The sequence below is a fragment of the Podarcis liolepis genome (assembly GCF_965112155.1).
Source record: "Podarcis liolepis genome assembly, chromosome: 13".
NCBI classification, from domain to species: Eukaryota; Metazoa; Chordata; class Lepidosauria; order Squamata; family Lacertidae; genus Podarcis; species Podarcis liolepis.
Window position 1 is genome coordinate 23,882,983 of NC_139573.1, and position 26,583 is coordinate 23,909,565.

The following is a 26,583-nucleotide window of genomic DNA, read 5'->3' on the forward strand; positions in this document are numbered from 1 at the left end:
CATGAGTTCTAGACTAGAAATATTTCACAGCTCTAGAATGTGTAGAGCATATGAGAATAGTTTTTCTGAATTGTTCAAAAGACTATAAGTCTATCCAAAAATCCTTACAACGGCTTTGTTGCAATGGATTTGCAATAAAGTACACCTTACACTGCAATTTGTAATGCAGGAAATATTCTGTACACAGCAGATTTTTCTAATGAATGTAGAAGATTGTTCCTACTAAATAAATAGATCTGCCTGTTTTATTTCATGGAGGGGATAAAAAATATGAGAAATCATTTTCTGTGTGCTTCTTTGGTTCTTTCCCCTCCAGCTATTTATTATATCTAATCTAATTTGTATTGCAGTGTGGTACCAAAAAACTACCAGGAGGTTCTTGCCATGGTATTTGCTGTAGAGGAGATAAACAAAAATCACCATATTTTGCCTAACATCACGTTGGGCTTCCGAATCTATGATAGCATGCACAGGGTTGTAGTTACTTATAAGCTCTCACTGGACCTACTTTCTCCGCGGCATATTTCAGCTCCAAATTATAAATGTGATCGCCAGAACAATTTGATGGTCATTCTTGGAACAAAGTACCCTGAGCTCACCTTCACTTTGGCCACTATTATAAACATGTACAAGATTCCTCAGGTGGGTGTTTTTGAGGATAGTGCTGAGATTGTGTGAGATATGAGCATTCAAAATGCTAAGTAAAGGGTTAATACTCACAAGGGCTGCAACATTCTAAGAAAGAATCTTGTGAGGTTATATACCTTGTGCTTGAGGCAGTTGTGTAAGTTGGTACAGTGATGTCAGTTAATAACAGACTTTTTGTGTCAGAGACACTGAGCAGTAGGCCTGTTCAGTTCTGCTGCAGTTTGCCTCAAAGTTTGTTGGTCTGTAAGGGTTTTAGTCTTAGTGATAAGCGGAGAGGGGGCTTGGAGGGGCATTTTCCCCTCTCTGCAGCTTGAGCTCCTGCACTTCTTTGGAGAAGAATATTAGACAAACCCTATGACTACTGAGAGACCTTTCCAGGAACCAGTGGATTACACCCTAAATTATGTTTATTTAGATTATTTCAAATTAAATGCATCAAGATTGCCTTGGCTTGAAATATCCATTGATGTGAACTAAGTGAAACTAGTTTAAGAATGCATCTAACCCATTGCTTCTAATGAGAAAGTCATCGAAATATATCCTGCTATGCATCTGCTGCTGCTGCTGCTGTTGTTGGTAGTAGCAGTAGTAGCAGTGGTAGTAGTAGTAATAATTAAATTTGTATACTGCCCTTCATCTGAAGATACTATCATTATTTTTCCCTGGTAAATGAAATATTCATTTAACCTAAAGTAGTGGCTGTGGACAAAAATAATCCATATTAGCAATGCATACCATTAATCCACACATTTTCTGTGCTTTTCGTATCATGTGTTTGCTTTTAGTTCACCTATAATTGTCTTGACTCAAGGGTGACTGAAAGAAGGCAGTACCATTCCCTGTACCAGATGGTCCCTAATGATGTCCATGAGTACAATGGGTTGGTCAAGTTACTTTTGCATTTCAAATGGACATGGATTGGTCTCTTTACTATGGAATACATTACTGGAGAATTTTTTTTGGAAGCATTAGTTCCACAGCTTACCCTGAATTACATCTGTGTTGATTTTATACGTAGAATATGGCCATTGGCTTATGCTGAAGGAATGAGGGATATGCTCCTTAGTGAATTTAATAAAAATTCAATTGTCATGACAAGCAAAGCCAATGTTTTTGTGGTCTATGGTAGTCCCATAGTGATGGACATTTTGATCGGGTATCTTCATATGGCACAACTTCCTACAGGTAAAGTATGGCTTGTGACAAGTCATTGGGATTTTAAAACCACCAATGAAAGGAGGTGGAATATGCACCATTTACAGGGTGCATTATCTATATCTCTACATTCAAATGAACCCCTGGGATTCAGGACATTTCTTCAGAGTCTGAATCCTTTCGAGAAAAAACAAAATGATTTGATCAAGGATTTCTGGGAAAAGACCTTCAAGTGCTCATTGAAAAATAATAATGTGGGTGAAGAGCCTAAGAAACGTTGCACTGAGGAGGAGAAATTGGAGAGTCTTCCATTACAAATCTTTGAAATGAGCATGACTGGCAGCAGCTATGCTGTGTACAATGTTCCTCACGCAGTGGCACATGCTCTACATGCTATTTATCAATCTAGATTTAAACAAAAATTGCAGGTGGCTAGAGTGGATTTGCAGAACCTGCAGCCATGGGAGGTAATTTTACCCACAGCACAGCATTTTCTGCTCTTGTGTGGCCTAGAATACCATATTATTCCACAGCTGTGTAAAAATATATATATCTCATGTACATAAACAGATCTTACATTTAAGGCTTTTTCTTTCCTATCAAATAGCTTGGTGAGAATTGATGGCTTCCCTGTTTGCTGTGTTATACATAGCACTTTCACTAATAATTCATCCACTTTTATCTCATACCTCATAAATGAGCAAATATTGGTCTGGTTGTCTTCCCCTACTGACGTCTCTGATAGACCTTATTATAGGTTGAGTATACAATTCTGCATTTTCCAGGGCTGCTGATAACATTCTCACTGCTGGCTAATATACCAGGAACACTTATTTAAAGAAATAAACAGGAGGGATTTTTTACCTTTTCATCTTTTATTAGAAAGCATCCTCATCATGTTGAGTTTTTGCCTGCACTTGAAAATTATTCATTTGTCTCTTCCCAAGCTCCTTTGGCTTGGTGGAAATGTGTCTTGCTGCCACACCATCTTCATTGATACATTTGGATACTTTTGAACCTATTGTTGTTTTGTGTGATGGATCCTAAGAGGGATAAACAGGTTTTTGACCCTTCTACTGAATCAGGTGGAGGCTGATATTCTCTAGTATTTTACAAATTAACATTAGAATGATTTTTTTAGGGTGAAACTAAATTAAGGGTTTTGTATTTCATAAAATGTCTGGACTGGCTACACACACACAACTAGTGCACACCTCTCTGAAAATTATGGTTGTATTCACCACTCTGAGGATTCAAACATTTTACCCCTTTCTATATTTTTTGAATGTAGCTCCATCCCTTTCTAAGAAATCTCACATTCAACAACAGTGCTGGAGAGACAATACAGCTTAACGAACATGGAGAGATAATGGCAGGATTTGATGTGACCAACTGGGTAATGTTTCCAAATCAATCTTTTGGTAGAGTCAAAATTGGAAGGCTGGATCGTCAAGCTCCTCCAGGCAAGGAGTTAACCATTCAGGATGAACGCATTGTGTGGCATAGAACATTTAACCAGGTGAGCTAGGAAGACTTGTAAATCTCTTTCTCCCAAATAACTGGAAATGGATTGTTCAAATGTGCCTGACGACTTTTTTTCCATATTGTTACATACACTCCAATTAGTGCACCCCATTCTGCAATCAGCAAAAGGTTTCAAGACTTCCAACTTCCAACATGTACCCTGGGTTGGTTTCATTTAAAGAGGGTCACTGGAGACTCAGAAAATGCTTGCAATGTAAGGCTAATCTGTACATATATTCACAGTAAGCATAAGAAATTGGTTCATAGCCCTAATTTCCATTCATTTCCCATCCTTCCTCCCATGATCCCACGGATGGTTACAGATAAAACATCAGCAAATCAATCAAATGCAACATTCATAATACAGAAATAAAACAAGAACTAATAATTTAATTGTGCACAGAAAATAAAAAAGGCAAAGAATAAATGAATAGCAGCTGGCCTTCTGAAAAAAGAGTCTTTTCAATTGCCAGCAAAAGAGTAAATGGTTGGCAGCAGAACTACTTAGGAAGGGGGATTCAAAAAATGGAACATTAAAACTAAGATGGCCCTGGAGTAAGCTGCTTACTCACTGTCTTCAGGTAGTAATTTTATAAAATAAGAGCAGGAAAATATATGGGGATATCATTCCCCATCAAATCTCCCCAGGCCCCAATGGGATTAGAACCACCAATATCACAGCATTGTATTTTCCTACTAGGGAATTCAAGTCTATGTCTCTTTCAGAATCAGTTTCAGGAGTGCTAATCATTTGATCACTTCCACAAACCCTTCAACATCATCTCTGGGCATCAGAAGAAGACCAGCACCTTAATCATGGGCCAGCAGCAAATTGGTAGCCAGTGCCATTCTCTCAGCAGTGGTGTGACTGGTTGCCAATACTGTGTCCCAGAAAGCAGTCAAGCAATTTGCATCAGCTTCAGCCTCTTGACCAGCCTCAAGGGATTCCCCACATGGACACTGGGTTCTACAGCCCCCCTTGTTTCAGATGTTGCAGAGAAGTAGAGTCCATTACGTCAACTCAGAAGGATACCATGGCCAAGGGCATCAAATGCCATTGACATGTCCCCTGTCCTTCTCCTCATAACCAGGCATGAAACCAGACTGGCATGGGTCAGCCATGATACACTGGAAAAGAGATATAGGACATAGTATAGAATTAACTGTGTTGGAAAAATTGTGGAGTAAGGATTTAAAATTTACAGATTGTGATACGTTGAAAGAAAACTTCATGAAGATTATATATAGGTGGTATTTTATGCCGAGTAAATTAGCGAAAATGTATAAATCAGAATCAAGTACCTGTTGCAAGTGTCAAGAAAGGGAGGGTACTTTTTATCATATGTGGTGGACATGTAGAATTCCGCAGGAATTCTGGGAGGTGATAAATAATGAAATCAAAAAATGTTATAAAAAGACCAGAAACCTTCTTACAAGGTATATTAGGAACAGATGCCCCCGCAGAACTGCAGAATTTCTTTAAGCAATTACAGCAGTCTGAGGTATATGCTCAGAAATAGAAAGAGAGAAGGAGGAGTGGCAGATAAAATTATTGGAATATGCACAATTGGCAAATTTAACCAACAGAATAAGAAATCAGCAAGATGGCGTGTTTAAGAAAAAGTGGAAAATGTTTGCAGAATACCTCAAGAATTATGCAAAGCAAGATAAACTGTTAGCAGGATTAATGTAAATGTAGCAGTTTAAATTTTTAAAATTATAGTGGGGAAATAATTGAATAAAAGGGGAATTAGAATATGTAGTCTTAATTGATAAATAAATGGAACCACGGAAGTGGTAAATATGTCTATTATTCAATGTGTGGTGATATTCAATGAAATGCGAATTGTAATGAAAATGATAAAATTGGACATTTATTTATAGATTCTTCCCACTTCTCTGTGTAATGACAAGTGCCGTCCTGGATACAGTAGGAAAAAGAAGGAAGGGGAGCCTTTTTGCTGTTATGAATGTGTTCCTTGTCCAGAAGGGAAGATTTCTAACCAGACAGGTAGGAGATATGGTTGTCACAGAGGTCAATGTGCCTTTGAAACTTAAGGTAGGTGTTTTCAGTACATTCCTGTACTACTAATTATTTTAACAGTATCATAACTGTTTTTAATGTACAGTTTTAAAATGTTGCATCTGTTGGGATCTGTTGGTAAAGGGTGAGTAATAAATTGAATATTAGTAAGTGCAGAATGAATTCCACAATTATCCAGCAAGACTGACGTGACTATATTTGGTATTCAGCTAAGTTGTTGTGCGTGCAGAACAAGGCCTGCACATGCAATGAAACCTCCCTGCTGTTTCCCCCCTGCAGCACCTAAACCCATTCTAGGTTTCCCACAAGGCTCCAAGGAATAATTATGGAGTTCATAGAGAATAGGGGAAGGACAAGGGTGGAAGTGCCATTGCCTGAAGGGACTTCATTCACCATGTGCTTGGTCCACAGAGTGCTACATTGAAACCCACCATACGGCTTTAAAGGGGGGAAATAATCATGCTTAACATGTGCATCATCTTGTTTGAATGATGAAAATATTCCATATGCAGTACACTTTCCACCAACAATGTAAACAATTGCTTTTCAGATGTAGCCCAGTCCAAATTTAAGACATGTAGTAAAACAAGCTACTATTTAGACTTTCATGTTCTGATATCAGCAATTCTGGCAAGGGCCTTAGAAGGACACCAAATGGATTTTCTTATATATCGTTTGCTAACTATTGGTATTGGAAGTAACATCTCTGATTCTATATTTCACTACAGAACTTTATTGTGAGACACATCACATCAAGGGGAAGCTGAATTTTGAAAAATTCATCTTCATTATAATTTTCCAATGATATATATAACAAAAAAAATCAATATGTATTACTTATTCCATTTTTATTAACCCCACCATAGAAAAATAGATATAAAGCAAAAACAAAAACAAAAAAGATATGTATATTGAGAAACTGAAATTACATGATCTGAGAACCTATTAATCTCAATTTATTTCTTCAAATAAGTAAAACATGTGAATCAATAGAATGATTTTTTGATTTTTTTATTACTTATACCCCGTCCATCTGACTGGTTTGCCCCAGCCACTCTTGGTGGCTTCCAACAGATGTCTTTGAAAAGTTGTGTCTTTGTTTAACTGTTTGACATCTGATGAGATGACATTGCACAGGGCAGGTGCCACCACCAAGAAAGCCCTCTGCCTGGTTCCGTATAACTTCATTACTAGCAGTGAGGGAACCACCAGAAGCACTGGCAGAGGAAGAGGAGTGCGGGTGCAACGCACAGCCCCCGGCAGCGCGATCCCAGTAAGTGCCATCGCAGCTGCCACCCACCCGTGCTGGGTGCCACGCCCCTGCAGGCAGCATACCCCACCCCAGAATGCGCACCAGCCCCGTCCCCACCAGCTCTCCGCTCCCTGGTGCCGGAGCATGAAGCTCCGCGACTAACCAGAAGGCCCTCGGAGCTGGACATTGTTGTCTGAGATGAACAGGGCTTGAATATATACATATTCCTATATACAGGGCCTGAATTGTGATCAGAAATGTATTGGGAGCCAACGTAGATCTTAAGACCAGTGTTATAACATCATGCTCATTAGGGTGAAAGGTGGCTGTGACTTTTTAAATTAGTTTTATGCTTTCTGCTAGTTCTTCCAGGGCTGGCATAGCTTCCCCCCAGTTCTGGCCTAGGAATAATATGCCATATACCTCAAAACACCTTTTTTGCTGATATCTCACATCTGATGGAACTGTTCTTTGCTTAAAAGCAAGGATTGATAGTCTTCGCATGTGAGGAGTTTGCAGATGAATCACAACCCTTGGCTAATGAACTTGGAAATGAGGAAAGATTTAAGTCAGCTCCAACAATGACTATAAAAGTATCCAATTTTTTTAAAATTTTATTCTAGATATGGATGCCTGCACCGAATGTCCAGAAGATCACTACTCAAACTTCCACCAGAACCAATGCATTCCCAAAGTCATAACCTACCTTTCATACGAGGAACCTTTAGGGATGACTTTAGCTTTGTCTGCTCTTGCTCTTGCTCTGATCACAGCTTTGGTGATAATAATATTTGTGAAGCACCAGAACACACCCATCGTCAAAGCCAACAACCGAAGTGTCACCTACATTCTTCTCGTATCCCTCCTACTGTGTTTCCTCTGCTGCTTGCTTTTTATTGGAAAACCTGGACAGCTAATTTGCTTACTCCGACAAACAACTTTTGGCATCATATTTTCTCTTGCTCTTTCCAGCTTGTTAGCTAAAACCATCACTGTAGTCCTGGCATTTATGGCTACTAGACCAGGATCTAGAATGAGAAAATGGATGGGGAAAAAGCTGACAAACTCTATCATGTTTTCAGGCTCCTTTATTCAAGCAGGAATTTGTATCCTTTGGTTGAGTATTTCTCCCCCATACGCAGATACAGACATGTACTCCGTCAATGGGGAAATTATAGCAGAGTGTAATGAAGGCTCAACTGTCATGTTTTATAGTGTCTTGGGCTATATGTGCTTCCTGGCCCTTGTCAGCTTCACGGTGGCATACCTTGCTAGGAGGTTGCCAGACACTTTCAATGAAGCCAAATTTATCACTTTCAGCATGATGGTGTTCTGCAGTGTTTGGTTGTCCTTTGTTCCTGCCTACCTGAGCACCAAAGGAAAATACATGGTGGCTGTGGAGACCTTCTCTATCTTATCCTCCAGTGCTGGGTTACTGCTTTGCATCTTTTCCCCTAAATGCTATGTTCTTTTGTTCAGGGCTGACTTGAATAACAGGGAGCAACTAAAATCAGGAAAAGACGAAGTTATATGAGAATTAAAAACAGATAGCACTTCCCTCCCTCCCCCTTTCAAGTATGCTATCTGAATGGTGGAATGAATAGTATAATGACCGACACATACAGTACTTGACAGAGGTTAAATATACTCAGAAACATCCTTTCTAAAGCTTTCTAAAGCTTTCTTGACCTGAAAATTAATTTCAACGATCTTAATGGACCTTTTCTTTGACATTTTAGTGAAATTATTTGCAAGTCAAGATCCACAAAGTGAAGTTGCATATTTATTCTCTTCATACTCATCAGCCAAACAGAATGATTGACTGAAATAAATATTCCATGAATAAATATAAAATAGAGAATGAAGGTAATAATATTATTGTTATTTTCTCTCTGTTGGAAAAATGCTACTGAAAATGGTGGTTCATGGACCAGTGCCTGTATGTAAGCAATTTGCTGCTGGTCTGTGGTGATTTCCCAGGAATTCCAGCAGTAGGAAGGGAAGGGAAAGGGCAGCCTGGACAAGGAGGAGGAGGAAGAGAAGAGGAGGAGGAAGGAAACTACCTGCCTATCTGCAGGGCCGTAGCTAGGGTGTGGCAAGGTGGGCCCCCAAGATGGGGCACAGGCGATGGGGGGGCACATAATTGGCTTTAAAATATGTCCTTACATATAAATATTGATTATTGCCTCATAAGAAATGTTTTTAAATAGCGGGTGAATTGAATGGGTGGAGGGGTTGGGGTTGGAGGAAAGGTGGAAAGAAGACCCAATTTGTCCATGGCTAGGGGGCGCAATCTGGACAGTTCTGCCAGGGGCACAAGATCACCTAGTTATGGCTCTGCCTATCTGCCTATGTCAAGGGGCAGGGGGCTGGAGTTGCTGCTGCTGCTGCTGCTGCGCCTGAATTGGGAGTAGGAAGACAGGGTCCTCGGAAACATTGAGCCAGGGGAGGGAGGAGAAACCCATAAAGAAGCAAGGTGTGTCTGGTGGCCCCCTCAGGAGCAATTCAGCAGACTCCCTTACCTGGACCTTGTGTATGGACCTTGTTAAGCTGGCATCTGTACTCTTTAGTTAAGTACTTCCCTTCCATTCCCAGATACAGACATGCAGTCACTGAATGGTTAATTCATATTTGAATGCAATGAGGGTTCAGCTACCGTGTTTAATTGTGTCTTGGGTTATATGGGTTTTTTGGCTTTCGTGAGTTTCATTCTGGCTGTCCTAGCCAAAAAGTTACCTGATGGTTTTAATAAGATTAAGTATACAAATAATGCACTATTGTTGTGTCAAGAACATGCTGCAGAATAACCCTACAATAAAACACCAGTCTGGATGGGTGCATTGTTTCTTTCCATCTATCTACCCCTGCCCAAACAAGCTGACCCACTTAGAATATAACTCAAATTAATCACCCTTCTTAAGAGTCAACAGCCACCAACTGTTATTGATGTTGGGTTTTCAATCTATGCATATTTTTATGGTTGGCATGTAAAGGTAAAAAAGGTGAAGGACCCCTTGAAGGTTAAGTCCTGTCCAAGGCAACTGTGGGGTTGCAACACTTATCTTGCTTCAGATCGAGGGAGCCAGCATTTGTCCACAGACACCTTTCCGGGTCATGTGGCCAGCATGGCTAAACTGCTTCTGGCCAACGGAAACGCTGTTACATTCCCATTGCAGTGGTACCTATTTATCTACTTGCACTGGAATTCTTTTGAACTGCTAGGTTGGCAGAACCTGGGACAAAGCAACTGGAGATTCCTTTGTCACGGGGCCTCAAACTGCCGACCTTCTGATCAGCAAGACCAAGAGGCTCAGTGGTTTAGACCACAGTGATTGTACTAAGAGTTATTATGCAGCGCCAAGTCAGCACCATTACTCCTTTTCATAGACCCAAGAGAAGACAGACAAAGAATGTCCTTTCAATGTTTTATTCACTCTCACATTTGTTAATACACTTATATGTAGTAAATCACTTCCATATATGCATCCTAGTTTCATAATCTAGCACTAGTTGATAAACTATTCTTATGCAGCACAAGCTTAAGACTTGTTGATAGACCAAACAGCAAGTTAGAGTCTTACTGAACCATGAGCTTTCTGATGTTGTAGTCAGATGAGGTCTGATTCTCTGTCAAATATGAAACTCTGCCAGATGGGCAGGGTATAAATAATAAATTATGATGATGATGATGATGGTGATGATGATTGCTGCTGCTGCTATCAAACCTTCTCCAGAGAATTCAGCCGCATTTTTGTGTAAGTTTCTTCTAATATACTAATTGCAATGTAAATTCCCCCTAAAAAACTTTTACAAGAAATTTACCTCAATAGGATGCATCTGTATGTTATTTTCACCAACACATGTGACTTTATTGATGTATTGAGTGCTTTTGCTTCAGTATCCAGTGTTGTGATGTATCACAGGCCACTGTTTTGTTCATAATGCTAATTAGCATTTATATGAAGCTATTTGTAGAGCTTAGGATGTTTGGGGAAAGCTATTACAGAATCATAGAATTACAAAGTTGGAAGGGCAACAAGGATCATCTAGTTCAACCCCCTGCACTGCAGGAATCTCAACTAAAGCATACATGGCAGGTGGCCATCCAATATTTGCTTAAAAACCTCCAGTGAAATCTGAATGCTCTGTGGATGAACTTAACTCTAGCACTGGTCAGATCTGAATCTACCAGGCTATATAACGCTGGCTACTTATTATTCATCAAAGGACAAAATAATATGTCTATGATTCTGGTGGAAAGAAGAAAAAATCTTCTAGCACTTTTGTTATGTGTGATACAACTTCAGAAGTCAACAACACACTGGGGAAATGATAATCATACCTGTTAATGTCATTGACATTCAGCACATGCTAGCAACACACACAAAAAAACAAGGTTCTGAAAAAGAGCTGTAAAACCCTTGTATCCTTCAGAACTAGGTCCAGGTATTGGCAGGGCTCCATCATTCTTCTGTTAGATAATCTCTCTTATATGTTAGGTTATATATCCACTTCCTGGCTTTAGAAACAATATGCAATGCAGTAGAGGGCACCATGGAAACTGATATTTGGAAGGGACATATTGTCAACAGGATCATGATGATGATGATGATGTTGCTTATATTGTTGTGTCATATTGTATGCAAGACACATTTCATTATAGAATTATAGAATCATAGAGTTGGAAGAGACCACAAGGGCCATTGAGTCCAACCCCCTGCCAAGCAGGAAACACCATCAGAGCACTCCTGACATATGGTTGTCAAGCCTCTGCTTAAAGACCTCCAAAGAAGGAGACTCCACCACACTCCTGGGCAGCAAATTCCACTGTTGAACAGCTCTTACTGTCAGGAAGTTCTTCCTAATGTTTAGGTGGAATCTTCTTTCTTGTAGTTTGGCTCCATTGCTCCGTGTCCGCTTCTCTGGAGCAGCAGAAAACAACCTTTCTCCCTCCTCTATGTGACATCCTTTTATATATTTGAACATGGCTATCATATCATCCCTTAACCTCCTCTTCTCCAGGCTAAACATGCCCAGCTCCCTTAGCCGTTCCTCATAAGGCATCGTTTCCAGGCCTTTGACCATTTTGGTTGCCCTCCTCTGGACACGTTCCAGTTTGTCAGTGTCCTTCTTGAATTGTGGTGCCCAGAACTGGACACAGTACTCCAGGTGAGGTCTGACCAGAGCAGAATACAGTGGCACTATTACTTCCCTTGATCTAGATGCTATACTCCTATTGATGAGGCCCAGAATTGCATTGGCTTTTTTAGCTGCCGCGTCACACTGTTGGCTCATGTCAAGTTTGTGGTCAACCAAGACTCCTAAATCCTTTTCACATATACTGCTCTCAAGCCAGGTGTCCCCCATCTTGTATTTGTGCCTCTCATTTTTTTTGCCCAAGTGCAATACTTTACATTTCTCCCTGTTAAAGTTCATCTTGTTTGTTTTGGCCCAGGTCTCTAATCTGTCAAGGTCGTTTTGAAGTGTGATCCTGTCCTCTGGGGTGTTAGCCACCCCTCCCAGTTTGGTGTCATCTGCAAATTTGATCAGGATGCCCTTGAGTCCATCATCCAAGTCATTGATAAAGATGTTGAATAAGACTGGGCCCAAGACAGAACCCTGTGGCACCCCACTAGTCACTCTTCTCCAGGATGAAGAAGAGTTAATTGCAGCATACATGATGATCATCTCCCTATTCCTCATCTCCCTATTCCTTATGAATTTTACCAATGAGGTGACCTTTTCATTGGTGGGATTGTTTCTCAAGTCGTGTTCCTCTATAATACACCCTCTTTCATGGAACAGCCTTCACAGATTGTGATTGGCGAGGGTATGTAAGACACCATCCTCCTCTTCCACCTACTCTCTCTTTCTCTCTCTCTATCACACACACACACATTTTTGTAATGTGTTCAGATCATAGTTACCATAACACATATTTAATGAATATTGCATTTATTTATTGTGGGTGTGATGAAAGTGTCATGCTGGCAATGCTTGGACTGGTTAGTCAATATTTTGCCCTCTGTATTCTATTGCTGGGCACAAGACATTAGTAAGCCTTTCCTCATAAGTGCCAATGAAATGAATGAATGGATGTGGTATACTTCTGTTTGACCCTGCAAAATGACCTCCTAGAGGAATATACAGTGGTACCTTGATAGTGCTTCTATCATAAACATCACATGTTGTTTATTTAACCAGACTGATCCATTTTTGTTCTACAAAGGGTCCTTTTCTGCATCTCCTACCTCCCATAAATTAATACAGCTCCAAGGCAAGATCCCCATGTTCAAGGGGGAAGTCATTTCGTAACTATTCTCTTTTTCTATTTCCATTGGACAAACAATACCATTTAGGAAAAAACTCATCTAGCGCTCTGTTCAAGGGCCTTGCCTTGCCTTAAAGTAAATGTGTCTCAAGTCACCTCAACATGATTCTGACACATCTTTTTATACAATATGTGAAGGAGCACAGCAAATAAACCACTTGCATAAGAGACTGGTTGAATTGTGGTAGAATCAAAGTGATACCTGCTCCACCTGCATATATGTTAATACAAAGACAAGTCATTATCATGTATTATTTTATTTTCATAGAGGGAGGAAAATAACATGGCAGAGTTCTTTTTCAACTTACATTCATTACAATTTGTGCATATTATTCATGTTATTAAGTTGTGTGGCGAGTTCCCAGTGGAAATAATGACACAGGACAGAATTATTAAGGTTAATGGGCTAAATAAGGCCACAACTTTATTGGTTACAGGTGATGAGCGGTATTGGCTTAGGCATTGGTCCTCACAGGCTATATCCGACTTCAGCCCATCCATTTGAAGTCCAGGAAGGGTTAACCACCAGTAGGGGAATACTGCTGATGCACATCAACTAGGAACTCCCCCAGGGTCACAGATTGGGGGCGTTTCTTAGGCCAGCACACCCATAGGCTTCGGACAGGGCCACGCCCCCCAGAATCCTTTATCAATATATGGGGCAGGTGATGGCGCTACCTCCCCTCTTCCATCTACAGAGCAATAACAATGCATAACCACCAATATCAAGAAAGTTGTGGTGATTTGCTATGAGGTAGGCAAAAACCAAGTTGCTGGTGCCAATTTGCCAGGCCCCTCAACGGCAACCAACCAAGATCCATAGCAAGGTCAAGGAACGAAAACCTTATAGGGCGGGAGGCTGGGGAAAGCAGCAACAGCTGGCAGGCAGCAAAGATGGAGATCCCCAGCTGTGTCTTGGTTCAAATTGGGCAGGCCACACCCCCAGAGCCAGCCGATTGGCTGGCCAGGAAGTGACACGGCCAGGAATCCCTGAGGGGGCTGGGTTTCAGCTGCCGCGTGCATAGTTGGGCCGTGAAACCCGTTACTCCACCTCCTCTGAAGGTCAGAAATCACTTTTCTCTCTTTCCAAGAGAATAGAAACCACATTGAACTAAGTACAAGTGAATGATTCTACTTTGATTTTTGGAAAATATAATACCATACCCTCCAACACAGTGATAGAAAACTCCAGGAAAAATCTTATTGAATAACATGTTCCCATTATTTTCTCATGAATGAATGGCAGTGGTTTTGGTTGTCATGATCTCACATGATTTTGCAAGACAATTTCTCCAAGGAATGGTGCCTAAAAATGTGTGTTTGCGGGCACCGTGCAAGATTGCACGACCCCAACCCTTTAAAAAGTGGGGGATTTCAAGAGGGAAAATTGTGGTGCAAAATCATGCAAGACCTTGGTGACCAAAAATGCAACTGGTCTCTCAATATAAAAATTGGGATGCCCCAATTTTTCTGAGACACTTGCTGGGTATGCCATACAAGTTTACCAGACTATTCAACTCCCACTGTTTTTCCAGTTGTTTTTCTGTATGTAGCAGAGACAGCAATGTCTGCAGATGGGGAGATGATTATCACCCCTATAATTATGGACACATAATTGCCCTGCTAAACAAACTCCAGAAAATGTATGTTCAAGGCCTTGAGAAAATAAACCACAACAATAGAAGTACTTATAAGAGTTTTCTCCAATGGTCAGAGCTGGCACAAAGCATAAAGGGCTGGAAAGGCCCTGTCATTCTGTGCTCTAACAGTTTTACGATAAGTTTGCAGTCTTTGGGTGTGCTGTTGTTTCTTCCAGACTAAACATATTTTGAGTAGCTTGAACAATCTGCACCTCACTGTATCTGTTTCTCCTAGCAGTGCCTCACTTATAGATCCCTCTAATAAAGAAAACACAACTTCTGTGTGCAGGCAGAAAAAAAATGTACAATCTTGCTGTTAAGAACTGAGGTGCATTAAATAGGGGAGAAATCAATTAAAATCAATTAAAAAGCATGAAATAGGAGCGGAGGAGATGGATGCAGTCACCTTCTTACACCAACTGATCAGTGTAGGAATGGGGTCACATCTTGTCAAATTAAGTTGAAACAAACTCATCTGAATAAAAGTGGCATTGAAGAAAGCAGTGAGGTGTGTCTGGAAGTAATTTCTTGTCCCCAAAATGCTGATGTTATTGATACTGCTGCTTGTTTTTTCCCCTCATATTGTGAGCGAGAGCCATTCAATTCTTTCCAGCCTGAAGATGCGTTTTGACCAATGCAAAGTAAGTAACACCTACTTCACTTCACAGGAGTTTTCTCAGCCAGGAAATCTTGTCATTGGGTTTATTGCTTCTCGGTTTTACATGATGCACTTCCCTACAATTTCATCTGAACCATCCTCTTCAGCACCCCAGAAGGAACTCATGTAAGTCACCCTCTTTTTCCTCTCTGTAGAATTAATATTTTTTATCTCACATAAATTAAGAACAGATAATGAAGCAACAAGAGGTCTTTCCCTCTCTTATAATCTGAAATGTGAGATACAAATCATGGTACTTCTGAACTTTTATTAGATGTGCTTTAAGCATAGGTGGGTTTGTTTATTTTTTACTAGATGCAATCTTGGTCATATTTTATCACTTAATTCTACTGATATGCTTATGCAATTTCTTTCTGGACACCTGATTTTAGAGAGCAGAAGGGCTGCCTTGGTGCAGTGCTTCTTTAAATCTGTTTTTGCTCCAGATTCAGTTGTGTAAATAGAGCAAATAAAAGAATATAGCACAAGTTTACAGTGTTGAGAGTTGAGGCCCCGTCCCCTGCTTTATGATGAAATAAGACACATGGACACAAGTATTGTTCAAAAGACTATAAATCTATCCAAAAATCCTTACAAAGGCCATGTTGCAATGGATTTGCAGTAAGGGACACCTTACACTGAAATTTGTAATGCAGAAAAAATTCTGTTCACAGCAGATATTTCCTAACAGATGTAGAAGATTGTTTCTAATAAATAAGTAGTTCAGCCTGTTATATTTCATGGAGGTGATAAAAAATATGAGAAATAATATTCTGTGTGCTCCCCCCCCCCCAATTTGCATTGCAGTGTGGTACCAAAAAACTACCAGGAGGTTCTTGCCATGGTATTTGCTGTAGAGGAGATAAACAAAAATCACCATATTTTGCCTAACATCACATTGAGCTTCCGAATCTATGATAGCATGCACAGGGTTGTAGTTACTTCTAAGCTCTCACTGGACCTACTTTCTCCACGGCATATTTCAGCTCCAAATTATAAATGTGATCGCCAGAACAAATTGATGGCCATTCTTGGGACAAAGTTCACTGAGCTCTCCTTCAATATGACCACTATTATAAGCATGTACAAGATTCCTCAGGTGGGTGTTTTTTTAGGATAGTACTGAGATTGTGTGAGATATGAGCATCCAAAATGCTAAGTAAAGGGTTAATACTCACAAGGGCTGCAACATTCTAAGAAAGAATTTTATGAGGTCATATACCTTGTGCATGATGCAGTTGTGTAAGTTGGTACAGTGATGTCAATTAGAGACACTGAGCAGTAGGCCTGTTCACTTCTGCTGCAGTCTGCCTCAAAGTTTGTTGGTCTGTATGAGTTTTAGTCTTAGTGATAAGCAGAGAGGGGGCTTGGAGGGACATTTCTCCCTCTCTGCAGGTTGAGCTCCTGCACTTCTTTGGAGAAGAATATTAGACAAACCCTATGACTACTGAGACACCTTTCCAGGAACCAGTTGGTTACACCCTAAATTCTGTTTGTTTAGATTATTTCAAATTAAATGCATCAAGATTGCCTTGGCTTGAAATATCCATTTATGTGAACTAAGTGAAACTAGTTTAAGAATGCATTTAACCCATTGCTTCTAATGAGAAAGTCATTGTAATATATCCTGCTATGCATCTGCTGCTGCTGTTGTTGGTAGCAGCAGTAGTAGCAGTGGTAGTAGTAGTAATTAAATTTGTATACTGCCCTTCATCTGAAGATACTATCATTATTTTTCCCTGGTAAATGAAATATTCATTTAACCGAAAGTAGTGGCTGTGGACAAAAATAATCCATATTAGCAATGCATACCATTAATCCACACATTTTCTGTGCTTTTCGTATCATGTGTTTGCTTTTAGTTCACCTATAATTGTCTTGACTCAAGGGTGACTGAAAGAAGGCAGTACCATTCACTGTACCAGATGGTCCCTAATGATGTCCATGAGTACAATGGGTTGGTCAAGTTACTTTTGCATTTCAAATGGACATGGATTGGTCTCTTTACTATGAAATACATTACAGGAGAAATTTTATTGGAAGCTTTAGTTCCCCAGCTTACCCTGAATTACATCTGTGTTGATTTTATACATAGGGTATGGCCATTGGCTTATGCTGAAGGAATGAAGGATTTGCTCCTTAGTGAATTTAATAAAATTTCAATTGTCATGACAAGCAAAGCCAATGTTTTTGTGGTCTATGGTAGTTCCATTTTGATGGACATTTTGATCGGGTATCTTCATATGGCACAACTTCCTATGGGTAAAGTATGGCTTGTGACAAGTCATTGGGATTTCAAAACCACCAATGAAAGGAGGTGGGATATGCACCATTTACAGGGTGCCTTATCTGTATCTATACACTCAAAGGAACCCCTGGGATTCAGGACATTTCTTCAGAGTCTAAATCCTTTTGAGGAAAAACAAAATGATTTGATCAAGGATTTCTGGGAAAAGACCTTCAAGTGCTCATTGAAAAATAATAATGTGGGTGAAGAGCCTAAGAAACGTTGCACTGAGGAGGAGAAATTGGAGAGTCTTCCATTACAAATCTTTGAAATGAGCATGACTGGCAGCAGCTATGCTGTGTACAATGTTCCTCACGCAGTGGCACATGCTCTACATGCTATTTATCAATCTAGATCCAAACAAAAATCACAGGTGGCTAGAGTGGATTTGCAGAATCTGCAGCCATGGGAGGTAATTTTACCCACAGCACAGTATTTTCTGCTCTTGGGTGGCCTAAAATACCATATTATTCCATAGCTGTGTAAAAAAATATATTTAAAATCTCATGTACATAAACAGATCTTACATTCAAGGCTGTTTCTTTCCTATCAAATAGCTTGGTGAGAATGGCTGGCTTCCCTGTTTGCTGTGTTATACATAGCACTTTCACTAATAAATCATCCACTTTTATGTCTTACCTCCTAAATGAGCAAATTTTGGTCAGCTTGTCTTCCCCTACTGAACTCCCTGACAGACCCTATGTATAGGTTGACTCTACAATTCTGCATTCTTCAGGGCTGCTGATCACATCTTCATGGCTGACTAATATACCAGGAACACTTTTTTAAATAAAGAAACAGGAGGGATTTTTTACCTTTGGCTTGGTGGAAATGTGTCTTGCTGCCACACCATCTTCATTGATACATTTGGATACTTTTGAACCTATTGTTGTTTTGTGTGATGGATCCTAAGAGGGATAAACAGGTTTTTGACCCTTCTACTGAATCAGGTGGAGGCTGATATTCTCTAGTATTTTACAAATTAACATTAGAATGATTTTTTTAGGGTGAAACTAAATTAAGGGTTTTTTATTTCATAAAAGTCTGGACTGGCTACACACACACAACTAGTGCACACCTCTCTAAAAAATATGGTTGTATTCACCACTATGAGGATTCAAACATTTTACCCCTATCTATATTTTTTGAATGTAGCTCCATCCCTTTCTAAGAAATCTCACATTCAACAACAGTGCTGGAGAGACAATGCAGCTTAACGAACATGGAGAGATAATGGCAGGATTTGATGTGACCAACTGGGTAATGTTTCCAAATCAATCTTTTGGTAGAGTCAAGATTGGAAGGCTGGATCGTCAAGCTCCTCCAGGCAAGGAGTTAACCATTCAGGATGAACGCATTGTGTGGCATAGAACATTTAACCAGGTGAGCTAGGAAGACTTGTAAATCTTTTTCTCCCAAATAACTGGAAATGGATTGTTCAAATGTGCCTGACGACTTTTTTTCCATATTGTTACATACACTCCAATTAGTGCACCCCATTCTGCAATCAGCAAAATGTTTCAAGACTTCCAACTTCCAACATCTACCCTGGGTTGGTTTCATTTAAAGAGGGTCACTGGAGACTCAGAAAATGCTTGCAATGTAAGGCTAATCTGTACATATATTCACAGTAAGCATAAGAAATTGGTTCATAGCCCTAATTTCCATTGATTTCCCATCCTTCCTCCCATGATCCCAGGGATGGTCACAGATAAAACATCAGCAAATCAATCAAATGCAACATTCATAATACAGAAATAAAGCAAGAACTAATAATTTAATTGTGCACAGAAAATAAAAAAGGCAAAGAATAAATGAATAGCAGCTGGCCTTCTGAAAGAAGAGTCTTTTCAATTGCCAGCAAAAGAGTAAATGGTTGGCAGCAGAACTACTTAGGAAGGGGGATTCAAAAAATGGAACATTAAAACTAAGATGGCCCTGGCGTAAGCTGCTTACTCACTGTCTTCAGGTAGTAATTTTATAAAATACGAGCAGGAAAATATATGGGGATATCATTCCCCATCAAATCTCCCCAGGCCCCAATGGGATTAGAACCAGCAATATCACAGCATTGTATTTTCCTACTAGGGAATTCAAGTCTATGTCTCTTTCAGAATCAGTTTCAGGAGTGCTAATCATTTGATCACTTCCACAAACCCTTCAACATCATCTCTGGGCATCAGAAGAAGACCAGCACCTTAATCATGGGCCAGCAGCAAATTGGTAGCCAGTGCCATTCTCTCAGCAGTGGTGTGACTGGTTGCCAATACTGTGTCCCAGTAAGCAGTCAAGCAATTTGCATCAGCTTCAGCCTCTTGACCAGCCTCAAGGGATTCCCCACATGGACACTGGGTTCTACAGCCCCCCTTGTTTCAGATGTTACAGAGAAGTAGAGTCCATTACGTCAACTCAGAAGGATACCATGGCCAAGGGCATCAAAAGCCATTGACATGTCCCCTGTCCTTCTCCTCATAACCAGGCATGAAACCAGACCGGCATGGGTCAGCCATGATACACTGGAAAAGAGATATAGGACATAGTATAGAATTAAGTGTGTTGGAAAAATTGTGGAGTAAGGATTTAAAATTTACAGATTGTGATACGTTGAAAGAAAACTTCATGAAGATTATATATAGGCTGTATTTTATTCCGAGTAAATTAGCGAAAATATATAAATCAGAATTAAGTACCTGTTGCAAGTGTCAAGAAAGGAAGGGTACTTTTTATCATATGTGGTGGACATGTAGAATTCCGCAGGAATTCTGGGAGGTGATATATAATGAAATCAAAAAATGTTATAAAAAGACCAGAAACCTTCTTACAAGGTATATTAGGAACAGAAGTCTTAGCAGAACTGCAGAATTTCTTTAAGCAATTACAGCAGTCTGAGGTATATGCTCAGAAATAGAAAGAGAGAATGAACCCAACAAAGGAGGCGTGGCAGATAAAGTTATTGGAATATGCAGAATTGGCAAATTTAACCAACAGAATAAGAAATCAGGAAGATGGCGTGTTTAAGAAAATGTGGAAAATGTTTGCAGAATACCTCAAGAATTATGCAAAGCAAGATAAAGTGTTAGCAGGATTAATGTAAATGTAGCAGTTTAAATTCTAAAAATTATAGTGCGGGAATAATTGAATAAAAGGGGAATTAGAATATGTAGTCTTAATTGATAAATAAATGGAAGCATGGAAGGGGGAAAGATAAGTCTATTATTCAATGTGTAGTGATATTCAATGAAATGCGAATTGTAATGAAAATGATAAAATTGGACATTTATTTATAGATTCTTCCCACTTCCCTGTGTAATGACAAGTGTCGTCCTGGATACAATAGGAAAAAGAAGGAAGGGGAGCCTTTTTGCTGTTATGAATGTGTTCCTTGTCCAGAAGGGAAGATTTCTAACCAGACAGGTAGGAGATATGGTTGTCACAGAGGTCAATGTGCCTTTGAAACTTAAGGTAGGTGTTTTCAGTACATTCCTGTACTACTAATTAGTTTAACAGTATCATAACTGTTTTTAATGTACAGTTTTAAAATGTTGCATCTGTTGGGATCTGTTGGTAAAGGGTGGGTAATAAATTGAATATTAGTAAGTGCAGAATGAATTCCACAATTATCCAGCAAGACTGACATGACTATATTTGGTATTCAGCTAAGTTGTTGTGCGTGCAGAACAAGGCCTGCACATGCAATGGAACCTCCCTGCTGTTTTCCCCCTGCAGCACCTAAACCCATTCTGGGTTTCCCACAAGGCTCCAGGGGATAATCATGGAGTTCATGGAGAATAGGGGGAGGACAAGGGTGGAAGTGCCATTGCCTGAAGGGACTTCATTCACCATGTGCTTGGACCACAGAGTGCTACATTGAAACCCACCATATGGCTTTAAAGGGGGGAAACAATCATGCTTAAAATGTGCATTATCTTGTTTGAATGCTGAAAATATTCCATATGCAGTACACTTTCCACCAACAATGTAAACAATTCCTTTTCAGAAGTAGCCTAGTCCAAATTTAAGACATGTAGTAAAAAAGTTACTATTTAGACTTTCATGTTCTGACATCAGCAATTCTGGCCAGGGCCTTAGAAGGACACCAAATGGGTTTTCTTATATACCGTTTGCTAACTATTGGTATTGGAAGTAACATCTCTTATTCTATATTTCAATACAGAACTTTATTGTGAGACACATCACATCAAGGGGAAGCTGAATTTTCAAAAATTCATCTTCCTTATAATTTTCCAATGATATATATAACTAAAAATTCAATATGTATTACTTATTCCATTTTTATTAACCCCACCATAGAAAAATAGATATAAAGCAAAAACAAAAACAAAAAAGATATGTATATTGAGAAACTGAAATTACATGATCTGAGAACCTATTAATCTCAATTTATTTCTTCAAATAAGTAAAACATGTGAATCAATAGAATGATTTTTTTATTACTTATAATAAAAGCCACTCTGCGTGGCTTCCAACAAATCTTTAAAAAGTTGCGTCGTTGTTTAACTGTTTGACATCTGATGAGATGTCATTCCACTGGGCAGGTGCCACCACCAAGAAAGCCCTCTGCTTGGTTCCCTATAACTTCATTTGTAGCAGTGAGGAACCACCAGAAGCACTGGCAGAGGAAGAGGAGTGCGGGTGGAACACACAGCCCCCGGCAGCGCCATCCCAGTAAGTGCCATCGCAGCTGCCACCCACCCGTGCTGGGTGCCACACCCTTTCAGGCAGCATACCCCGCCCCAGAATGCGCACCAGCCCCGTCCCCACCTGCTCTCCGCTCCCTGGTGCCGGAGCATGAAGCTCTGCAACTAACCAGAAGGCCCTCGGAGCTGGACATTATTGTTTGAGATGAACAGGGCCTGAATATATACATATTCCTATATACAGGGCCTGAATTGCGATCAGAAATGTGCTGGGAGCCAACGTAGATCTTAAGACCAGTGTTATAACAGCATGCTTATTAGGGTGAAAGGTGGCTGTGACTTTTTAAATTAGTTTTATGCTTTCTGCTAGTTCTTCCAGGGCTGGCATAGCTTCCCCCCAGTTCTGGCCTAGGAATAATGTGCCATATACCTCAAAACACCTTTTTTGCTGATATCTCACATCTGATGGAACTGTTCTTTGCTTAAAAGCAAGGATGGATAGTCTTCGCATGTGAGGAGGTTGCAGATGAATGACAACCCTTGGCTAATGATCTTGGAAATGAGGAGAGATTTAAGTCAGCTCCAACAATGACTATAAAAGTATCCAATTTTTTTAAAATTTTATTCTAGATATGGATGCCTGCACCGAATGTCCAGAAGATCAATACTCAAACTTCCACCAGAACCAATGCATTCCCAAAGTCATAACCTACCTTTCATACGAGGAACCTTTAGGGATGACTTTAGCTTTGTCTGCTCTTGCTCTTGCTCTGATCACAGCTTTGGTGATAATAATAGTTGTGAAGCACCAGAACACACCCATCGTCAAAGCCAACAACCGAAGTGTCACCTACATTCTTCTTGTATCCCTCCTACTGTGTTTCCTCTGCTGCTTGCTTTTTATTGGAAAACCTGGACAGCTAATTTGCTTACTCCGACAAACAACATTTGGCATCATATTTTCCCTTGCTCTTTCCAGCTTGTTAGCTAAAACCATCACTGTAGTCCTGGCATTTATGGCTACTAGACCAGGATCTAGAATGAGAAAATGGATGGGGAAAAAGCTGACAAACTCTATCATGTTTTCAGGCTCCTTTATTCAAGCAGGAATTTGTACCCTTTGGTTGAGTATTTCTCCCCCATACGCAGATACAGACATGTACTCCGTCAATGGGGAAATTATAGCAGAGTGTAATGAAGGCTCAACTGTCATGTTTTATAGTGTCTTGGGCTATATGTGCTTCCTGGCCCTTGTCAGCTTCACGGTGGCATACCTTGCTAGGAGGTTGCCAGACACTTTCAATGAAGCCAAATTTATCACTTTCAGCATGATGGTGTTCTGCAGTGTTTGGTTGTCCTTTGTTCCTGCCTACCTGAGCACCAAAGGAAAATACATGGTGGCTGTGGAGACCTTCTCTATCTTATCCTCCAGTGCTGGGTTACTGCTTTGCATCTTTTCCCCTAAATGCTATGTTCTTTTGTTCAGGGCTGACTTGAATAACAGGGAGCAACTAAAATCAGGAAAAGACTAAGTTATATGAGAATTAAAAACAGATAGCACTTCCCTCCCTCCCCCTTTCAAGTATACTATCTGAATGGTAGAATGAATAGTATAATGACCGACACATACAGTACTTCACAGAGGTTAAATATACTCAGAAACATCCTTTCTAAAGCTTTCTAAAGCTTTCTTGACCTGAAAATTAATTTCAACGATCTTAATGGACCTTTTCTTTGACATTTTAGTGAAATTATTTGCAAGTCAAGATCCACAAGGTGAAGTTGCATATTTATTCTCTTCATACTCATCAGCCAAACAGAATGATTGACTGAAATAAATATTCCATGAATAAATATAAAATAGAGAATGAAGGTAATAATATTATTGTTATTTTCTCTCTGTTGGAAAAACGCTACTGAAAATGGTGGTTCATGGACCAGTGCCTGTATGTAAGCAATTTGCTGCTGGTCTGTGGTGATTTCCCAGGAATTCCAGCAGTAGGAAGGGAAGGGAAAGGGCAGCCTGGACAAGGAGGAGGAGGAAGAGAAGAAGAGGAGGAAGGAAACTACCTGCCTATCTGCAGGGCCGTAGCTAGGGTGTGGCAAGGTGGGTCCCCAAGATGGGGCACAGGCGATGGGGGGCACATAATTGGCTTTAAAATATGTCCTTACATATAAATATTGATTATTGCCTCATAAGAAATGGTTTTAAATAGCGAGTGAATTGAATGGGTGGAGGGGTTGGGGTTGGAGGAAAGGTGGAAAGAAGAGCTAATTTGTCCATGGCTAGGGGGCGCAATCTGGACAGTTGTGCCAGGGGCACAAGATCACCTAGTTATGGCTCTGCCTATCTGCCTATGTCAAGGGGGAGGGGGCTGGAGTTGCTGCTGCTGCTGCTGCTGCTGCTGCGCCTGAATTGGGAGTAGGAAGACAGGGTCCTTGGAAACATTGAGCCAGGGGAGGGAGAAGAAACCCATAAAGAAGCAAGGTGTGTCTGGTGGCCCCCTCAGGAGCAATTCAGCAGACTCCCTTACCTGGACCTTGTGTATGGACCTTGTTAAGCTGGCATCTGTACTCTTTAGTTAAGTACTTCCCTTCCATTCCCAGATACAGACATGCAGTCACTGAATGGTTAATTCATATTTGAATGCAATGAGGGTTCAGCTCCCGTGTTTAATTGTGTCTTGGGTTATATGGGTTTTTTGGCTTTCGTGAGTTTCATTCTGGCTGTCCTAGCCAAAAAGTTACCTGATGGTTTTAATAAGATTAAGTATACAAATAATGCACTATTGTTGTGTCAAGAACATGCTGCAGAATAACCCTACAATAAAACACCAGTCTGGATGGGTGCGTTGTTTCTTTCCATCTATCTACCCCTGCCCAAACAAGCTGGCCCACTTAGAATATAACTCAAATTAATCACCCTTCTTAAGAGTCAACAGCCACCAACTGTTATTGATGTTGGGTTTTCAATCTATGCATATTTTTATGGTTGGCATGTAAAGGTAAAAAAGGTGAAGGACCCCTCGAAGGTTAAGTCCTGTCCAAGGCAACTGTGGGGTTGCGACGCTTATCTTGCTTCAGATCAAGGGAGCCAGCATTTGTCCACAGACACCTTTCCGGGTCATGTGGCCAGCATGGCTAAACTGCTTCTGGCCAACGGAAACGCTGTTACCTTCCCATTGCAGTGGTACCTATTTATCTACTTGCACTGGCATGCTTTTGAACTGCTAGGTTGGCAGAACCTGGGACAAAGCAACTGGAGATTCCTTTGTCACGGGGCCTCAAACTGCTGACCTTCTGATCAGCAAGACCAAGAGGCTCAGTGGTTTAGACCACAGTGATTGTACTAAGAGTTATTATGCAGCGCCAAGTCAGCACCATTACTCCTTTTCCTAGACCCAAGAGAAGACAGACAAAGAATGTCCTTTCAATGTTTTATTCACTCTCACATTTGTTAATACACTTATATGTAGTAAATCACTTCAATATATGCATCCTAGTTTCATAATCTAGCACTAGTTGATACACTATTCTTATGCAGCACAAGCTTAAGACTTGTTGATAGACCAAACAGCAAGTTAGAGTCTTACTGAACCATGAGCTTTCTGATGTTGTAGCCAGATGAGGTCTGATTCTCTGTCAAATATGAAACTCTGCCAGATGGGCGGGGTATAAATAATAAATTATGATGGTGATGATGATGATGACTGCTGCTGCTGCTATCAAACCTTCTCCAGAGAATTCAGCAGCATTTTTGTGTAAGTTTCTTCTAATATACTAATTGCAATGTAATTTCCCCCTAAAAAACTTTTACAAGAAATTTACTTCAATAGAATGCATCTGTATGTTATTTTCACCAACACATGTGACTTTATTGATGTATTGAGTGCTTTTGCTTCAGTATCCAGTGTTGTGATGTATCACAGGCCACTGTTTTGTTCATAATGCTAATTAGCATTTATATGAAGCTATTTGTAGAGCTTAGGATGTTTGGGGAAAGCTATTACAGAATCCTAGAATTACAAAGTTGGAAGGGCAACAAGGATCATCTAGTTCAACCCCCTGCACTGCAGGAATCTCAACTAAAGCATACATGGCAGGTGGCCATCCAATATTTGCTTAAAAACCTCCAATGAAACTGAATGCTCTGTGGATGAACTTAGCTCTAGCACTGGTCAGATCTGAATCTACCAGGCTATATAACGCTGGCCACTTATTATTCATCAAAGGACAAAATAATATGTCTATGATTCTGGTGGAAAGAAGAAAAAATCTTCTAGCACTTTTGTTATGCGTGATACAACTTCAGAAGTCAACAACACACTGGAGAAATGATAATCATACCTGTTAATGTCATTGACATTCAGCACATGCTAGCAACAC

General features: G+C 40.2%; 1 protein-coding gene across 4 annotated transcripts; it reads left to right on the forward strand.

The window, feature by feature from the left end:
* The first annotated feature begins 347 nt into the window (after nucleotides 1-347).
* On the forward strand, nucleotides 348-25,155 carry LOC310691962 (vomeronasal type-2 receptor 26-like). 4 transcript variants are annotated; one of them, XM_083472268.1, is made up of 8 exons: nucleotides 661-1,528; nucleotides 3,229-3,322; nucleotides 5,212-5,338; nucleotides 15,263-15,378; nucleotides 16,060-16,351; nucleotides 18,695-18,922; nucleotides 20,827-20,953; nucleotides 22,828-25,155. In XM_083472268.1, the coding sequence occupies exons 2-8, from the start codon at nucleotides 3,288-3,290 to the stop codon at nucleotides 23,727-23,729; spliced, it is 1,827 nt and encodes a 608-aa protein (XP_083328394.1). In that variant the 5' UTR covers nucleotides 661-1,528; nucleotides 3,229-3,287; the 3' UTR covers nucleotides 23,730-25,155. The 4 variants fall into 4 exon arrangements, with proteins under 4 accessions (XP_083328395.1, XP_083328394.1, XP_083328392.1 ...); XM_083472266.1 differs by having other exon boundaries at nucleotides 662-1,833; nucleotides 3,095-3,322; XM_083472267.1 differs by lacking the exon at nucleotides 661-1,528 and adding an exon at nucleotides 2,240-2,270 and having other exon boundaries at nucleotides 3,095-3,322.
* Nucleotides 25,156-26,583: the final 1,428 nt, after the last annotated feature.

Excerpts from the sequence above, each read along its gene's own strand:
- LOC310691962 (XM_083472268.1), top strand. The coding sequence starts at position 3,288 with ATGAACGCATTGTGTGGCATAGAACATTTAACCAG. Across the intron at positions 3,323-5,211 it reads GGCATAGAACATTTAACCAG|ATTCTTCCCACTTCTCTGTG; the intron begins GTGAGCTAGGAA and ends ATTTATTTATAG. Across the intron at positions 20,954-22,827 it reads GAAGATTTCTAACCAGACAG|ATATGGATGCCTGCACCGAA; the intron begins GTAGGAGATATG and ends ATTTTATTCTAG.